Below are 7,075 nucleotides of genomic sequence, written 5' to 3' on the forward strand. Positions count from 1 at the left end.
TAGTTTATAGCAATATTTGCAAGATGGCCCACTATATAATACATATTTTAGTTTGCACGGCACCTTGACTAGAAGGTCCTGCTGGAGAAAAGCAGTACTTCTGGTACTGCTAGAAAGTGGAGAAAACCCTTTGTCTCCCTTTTCTTTTGTCCATGTAGTCAAGGCCAAATGCAGTATTTTGAACTGATCTCTAGAGGTGTCCATGATGGGGTTCTTAAGAAACTCTGCTGTTGTGCCAAACAAAAGGAGTGTGTGTGTGTGTGTGTGTGTGTGTTGCTTATATGTGTGTATATATTCTCTTTTAATTTGGCTTTAAGAAGATCAAAATCCCTGCCATTTGCAAGCAGAAAACCAAGGGTTATTATTTAAATGGCTTTGGCAGGCTGTCCAGACTACTATAGGTTTTATTCTTCTAAGGCGAACATTTTCTTGATGTCACGTAATTTGATTGTATACGGTGATACAAAACATTGAAGTTTCGGGTGCGTAGAAGCATTAAAGGTGTGTGTGTAAAATGGTTGAGTGGTAAAAGTTAAAACACTTCTTATGAAAAAGTGAACACATATACACTGGTATTTTGTAAAATTTCACAAAACATGGCCAGGGAAAGCATCTTCTAAGAGTATGAATCTCGGCGTGTATTTTGCTCCAGAGAACTGGGATTCCTTTGTAGAACCGCTTGCTAAGTCGGATGTTCTGTCATGCCTGTGATGGCCCCAGAAACCATCTTCCGTCTGCTTGTCCTCCCTAGGTTGACCTGGCCATGTCTGTTTTCGAGATTTCCATCGAGGAGAAGGTCAAGGAGCTGAGTCCCGAGGAAGAAAGGAGAAAATGGGAGGAGGGACGCATCGATTACATGGGGAAGGATGCGTTCGCCCGCATCCAGGAGAAGTTGGACCGGTTTCTGCAGTAACTCCAGGGCTCACGTTGTGCTGAGTGTGGTTAGGCAGTGTTCTGTTGCATGGTCCCGTGAGCACAGACATCTCCAGGCCCTTTGGAGGGAACAGGTGTTCAACCATGTGCCTCTATTTATGGCTGACCAACTTGAATGCCTCACAAAATAATGTAGACCATAAAAATCCCAACTTACAGCCCTCCTACCCTCCTGCCCTGCTGATCCAAGCTATCCATGCTTTCTTGGCTTCCCTGAGACAACATTCCTTCTCTGCAAATGGGAGCAGGGATAAACTTCTGGTAGATCCTTGTTCATGCTCTCTGGTCTTGCTTCAAGGAGCTCCAAGATGCTGCCTTGGGCAATGCTACCAATCTCTATCCCATGTGAGGTTGGACATCCCTGCAGATTCTCTTCTGCCCCTAAGCTAATGACACCAGTATATGTATTCAAGACCTCAGGAAGGCTCGAGGATAGAAAGTCCTTTCCCTGGGGACTAGGTAGATGTTCAGACATCTTGAGGGTGACTCTGGTGTAGACTTTGCAGAGCATGTCTGAGCAACACACAGCTGTTGTTTCTCTTCTGCCAAACCTGGTGGGACTGCCAAGTGCTGTTGGCGGGAGCCCGACTTGAGAAATGCTGGTTGTAACCTGGAAGGGAGAGTCTAGCTGGCGTGGCAGATGGAGCATCTTCTTGGTTGGAGAGAACCAAGGGTTTACTCCGGGTGGTTCTGATGACACCTCACTCACATGGGCAGGATCTGGAGAGGGTCTTTGTGTAGAGGCGGATCTGTCTGCCGTCCATCGCAATTGACTGTGCTCTGCTGGATATCACTACCTCAGTCTTAAATAACGAGTCAAGTCACCGTGTTCCTCAGACCATTTCAGTGCTGCCGTTTGGGGGAGAATTCTCAGTTTTATGAGACTGGATGCTTTATTCTACAGGAAATACTCATCTTCAGAAGTATCCTAATTTTGTGAATTCATGCAGTGTGTTGTAACAGCTCTCACAGAGTCACAGCTCATGGCCACCTCCTAAACATGGGAACTACCATGCTAAAGAGAGGGAAATGTGATTTTTTAAAAAGTTAGAATGGTTTGTTTATCATGCATAGAGGGGTACATCAAAGGCTTACCTACAGACAAGTTTGGACCACATCGTGGTGGCTATGCTGTAACGTGGTGGGTGTGTTTGGTCACTTTGACATCGTGTCAAGCAGCTGAGCCCTTGGGTAGGGGAATCTGGGGGAGTGCATGACGGTAGTTGTGGTGTGAGCTTTTTTGCAAGACAGGAGTTACAGAGGGGTTGTTTCCTTTATGTCTGGGTGGTAATGGTCTGCTGTCATGGTTGGGCATCACACATATGATGCTTCTGGGGCTAAGTGAAGATAGCCATATGGATATAGCCTTACAGGGATTGAGTTGGAATAGTAATCATTAGAGTAACACTATAAACTTGTTCTGGGGAAAGACCAGGGGTGCTGGGTGCTGTGATTTGGGGTTACAAAAAGCAGGAGCCAGAGTCTGACATACTTGAGGAGGAGGAGTCCAGGTGATGGGTATTTGAGTCTGGTTCAGCTTCTGTGGGGAAGAGAACTCCTGTTTCTGGACAGTAGTTCAATGGCTTAAGGTGTCTGTTCAACACAGACTTCTGTTATGCATTCTGGTCTATATCTTCTGATTTCAATGGATGCTAATGCACTTCAATTAAAATTTTAAAACAGCAACATGGTGTCCCTTCTGGTGTGTGTTTGCATGTGTTCTGAGCCATCAGAATAATATTTTATATGTAACAGAGGGAAGGGACATGGGTGTCTGTCTGACGGTAAATTTAAATCACCAATCTTTTTTTTTTTTTTTTTTTTTTTTTTTTCAGAATTGCTAGTAGCAGTAAAATATGTAGAACTGTTTACTTCTCACTGTGTGAAATTCTCTAAGGTCTCTCCAGGGAAGCTACCCATTTCCTAGTATTGTTTTTCAGTGTTTCATATTCATTCATTCCATCCATCCATCCATCCATCCGTCTTCCAGTCACTCACCCATCCATCCATCCATGCATCCATCTATCCATCAGCCCATCCTTTCATCCAAGCACTCACCCACCCATCCCTCATCCACTTCTTCACCCGTCATACCATTTTTCGTTCCATCTATCCAACCACCCACTCATATATCCATCCATCCATCCATGCATCCATCCGCACATCCACCCATCATCCATCATCCATCCATCCACCCATCCCTCCACACATCCATCCATCATCCATCATCCATCCATCCACCCATCCCTCCACACATCCATCCATTATCCATCATCCATCCATCCATCCATCCACCCATCCATCCACACATCCATCCATCATCCACACATTCATCCATCCATCCATCCATCCACCCATCCCTCCACACATCCATCCATCCATCCATCCACCCATCCATCCATCATCCATCCATCCCTCCACCCATCCATCCATCCACCCATCCATCCACACATCCATCCATCACCCACACATTCATCCATCCATCCATCCAACCAACCATCCCTCCACACATCCATCCATCCATCCACCCATCCCTCCACACATCCATCCATTCATCCATCCATCCACACATCCATCCATCATCCATCCATCCATCCATCCATCCATCCATCATCCACACATCCATCCGTCCATCCATCCATCCCTCCACATATCCATCCATCCATCCATCCACATATCCATCCATCCATACCTCCACACATCCATCCATCCATCCATCCATCCATCCATCCATCATCCACACATCCATCCGTCCATCCATCCATCCCTCCACATATCCATCCATCCATCCATCCATCCATCCCTCCACACATCCATCCATCCATACCTCCACACATCCATCCATCCATCCATCCATCCATCCTTTTCATCTGTCCATCCATCCATCCCATGGTTATTGAGTTCTCTGTAGGGCAGGCCCTGTGACATGTCCTTATGCAATGAGTAGTTCAAAACATTCTGAGAGTTTCTAAGTAACATCTGGGTAAGAGCTATAATATGTTCCCTGAACAGAGGCCAATGCCAGAAACTGTGCTATGTAAGGTCAGGACTACACAGTTGTGTAAGTTGAGACCCCAAGAGATGTGATTTGAAGTATACTATCACTAATATTTTGGTGCATAAAAGATGGTGTGTGTGTGTGTGTGTTTACATTTTATTGCTCTGGAAATATTTACCAATTATTTGGGGGCAGGAGGAAAGAAGCACCTGTAGATGTAGTGACTGTTCTGGGTGGGTGAAGTATGTAGACGCAGAGGAAGGCAGTATCGTATTATCACTTGATCCTATCTTGCTGAAGGCATTGTGCGTGTTTGAATGCACTTGAACAGCTCGGTGCTGATGAGCTTTGGTGTAGGATTGCAAACAGGTTGAAGCAGAACCCGGCTTCTTCCTGGCGGCCAGTCCTGAATAAAGAAATGCAGACCAGTGATCTTTGTATATGCTTATTAGTCATTTATATCTGCTTCGGTGAAATGTACAGCTTTTGCCCACTTCTTAGATGGTTTCTCTCGTTATTATGGAGTTGGATTCATTTGGAAATACTTTTCTCCCCATCTGTGGCTTCTCTTTGCCTTTTCTTCGAGGTTCTCTTGGACGCACACAGCTTTGCATTTTGATAGACACTCACTTACCGAGTTTTATAAAGTAGATCAGGCTTTGACTGTCTTATCTTTAAAAATGTCTTCCTAACACAAGAAGACAAAGATTTTACCCTGAGGTTTTTTTTGTTTGTTTGGTTTTTGTTTTTGTTTTGTTTTTTTTGTTTTTTTACATTTTACCTTTCTTTCTTTTTTTTTTTTTTTAACATTTACATCTCTGGTGGATTTGGCATTCATTCTTTGGCACGTTGTGCGAGGTTAGGGGTCTCACTGTGTGTTTTTCATGTGAACAGCCCACTGTGCCCGTGAACACCCTGTCCGATGTTTAACTGGCTGATCCTTGGGGCCAACTAGCACTGACCGTTTTCTGCAAAATTTCCCTAGCTTGGATATCCAAGCGGACCCCCAGGTCCCTCAGATCCTGGTCACACTCATGCAGAGCATGCACTAAAGATGTAGAGGAGGAGGGCAACCAGACACGGGAGCTGGCAGGCAGTCCTGGGGGTTCAGCGGTTGCCCCAAGCTCTCCATTTGCTGTGTCTGCAGACCCAGCACCAAAGTCTGGGAGGAAACTCCGTTTCCAGCTGGCTGGGAGCCTACGGTGGAGGGGAGAGGTCTGTCTTGCCTCTGGGCACTTAGTTAAACTACAGTGGGTCTAACCGGTTAGACCAGTTGCCAAGGTTTCAGGGCAAGTAAAGACAAAGAGCCCTGGAGATTAAGTAAGACTTGTTCAGTCTGGTTGTCTATCAGTGGGGCCCTGCCCCAACCCCTGGAATGCCTCCGCTTATCACCGTCCTGGGGCTCCGTGCAGCTGACTTCCACATTGTTACCTGCAGGCAGCACTCCCGCTGGGCCGGTGTCTTCCCCCCATGCGCCTCCCTCTCCCCCCTCCCTGCTGCAGGTCTGATTTTCTGAGTCAGTTTTGCATTGAAATACACTTGTGTAGAGTTGCATATTGGCAGTGTCTTCTGAGCGGAAACAAAGTTTCACTCAAAAAGACTCTGATGCAGACAAGAAAGTCGTAAAGGATGAAAGAAAAAAGAGCAAGAAAGTTTAAAAAAAAAAAGCCCACGGGGCGCCTGGGTGGCTCAGTGGGTTAAAGCCTCTGCCTTCGGCTCAGGTCATGATCTCAGGGTCCTGGGATCGAGCCCGACATCGGGTTCTCTGCTCCGCAGGGAGCCTGCTTCCTTTCCTCTCTCTCTGCTTGCCTCTGCCTAGTTGTGATTTCTCTGTCAAATAAATAAAATATTAAAAAAAAAAAAAGCCCAGGAGGTTTCTTGCAGAAATTCCAGAGGCTTATAAGCTAACTGGAACATTTAAGTTTGCTAAGTAAGCAATTTAGTTTGGCAAAAATGTATCATTTCATTTGGCAAAGATGTATCATTTCATTTGGCAATGATGTATCATTTAATTTGGAAATGATGTATCAAAGACCTTAGACAAGTTGTTATAAAGGCCGAATCACCTTTAGGCTGATGGGACCAACACTGCCCCACTTCAAAGAGTCCATTTCTCAATTCCTAGGTGTTTCTATGGATGGAAGCAGGAGTCCCGTGCTAAGGACATCTGCAAAATTCCCTTAACAGGGGCAGACTCAGCTAGGAAGAAGGCCCTTCTTCCCTCAGCTTGGAATGCCTATGTGATAGTTGGAGCTGCTGCAGCCATCCCGAGGCCATGAGGCAAAGGACAGTAGAGCTTGGCATTGCAAGGCGGCTGCCAGCCTGGGGTTGCATCCCTCCAAGAGAGAACACACCCTTCCCCTGTTTATGAGATTAATTCCCAATGTCTGCTGCTGGAAGCCCAAAGTAAATTTCAAGTAATAAGATGAGGACACAGGAACAGTGAATGTCATGTGTGGGGTTGAATTAGCCACTTGAGATCAGAACCAGCACAGAGCTGCTTTATCCCCATAGGTTTGTCTGCCCTTTTGTAAGGGTGTTCAAAGACCCAGTGAAACCCCAAGTAGGCTTTGAGATGAATGGGTACAAAAACTGGACATTGGCACTGTGATAACCCCGAGCTTTAGACCAAGGTCATTACTGGGTGTCCACTGTGATGGTTTTATGTCGTGGATGAGAAAGTTGAGACACACTCCCCACCCAGACATGCTCCTGGAGAAAGGGAAATGCAAGCTTAGCTTCTCAGTGTGCTCGCTTTCCTGGGTACCCCATCGTAGTCACGGCATTTGGGGGAGCTGTGCCTCTCCTCTTTAAATATCCATTTCCTAGCTTTATGGGGGTGCAATGGACAAATAAAATTGTATGTATTTATGGTTTACAGCGTGATGATTTGATATACATACACATCGTGAAATGGCCACCCCAGTGAAGGGAATGAACACACCCATCACCTTCGGGAGCCATCGGTTTCGGTGTGCACGGTGGAAACACCTAACATCTACTCTCTCGGCAGATGTGAACGGTATAACACAGTATTAGGAACTACAATACGAGAATCACTGTGCTGAGACGTATCCACAACACAGTCCTCTGTGTACCTTCTGGGCACCCTCTCCCCAGCTTCCGCAGCCCCCGGCACCCACT

The 7,075-nt window shown here is 46.1% G+C and overlaps 1 protein-coding gene across 7 annotated transcripts in view; it reads left to right on the forward strand.

The window, feature by feature from the left end:
• The window catches only part of LOC123935762 (glycogenin-2-like), a 34,441-nt gene extending 33,373 nt beyond the window's left edge, over nt 1–1,068 (forward strand). For all 7 annotated transcript variants that reach the window (XM_045996560.1, XM_045996562.1, XM_045996559.1 and 4 more), the window contains one exon: nt 752–1,068. In XM_045996560.1, the coding sequence (XP_045852516.1) occupies nt 752–913 (162 nt within the window). In that variant the 3' untranslated portion in view covers nt 914–1,068. The remainder of the gene's footprint in view (nt 1–751) is intronic.
• Nucleotides 1,069–7,075: the final 6,007 nt, after the last annotated feature.

The sequence above is a fragment of the Meles meles genome, chromosome Y (genome assembly GCF_922984935.1).
Source record: "Meles meles chromosome Y, mMelMel3.1 paternal haplotype, whole genome shotgun sequence".
Taxonomy (NCBI): domain Eukaryota; kingdom Metazoa; phylum Chordata; class Mammalia; order Carnivora; family Mustelidae; genus Meles; species Meles meles.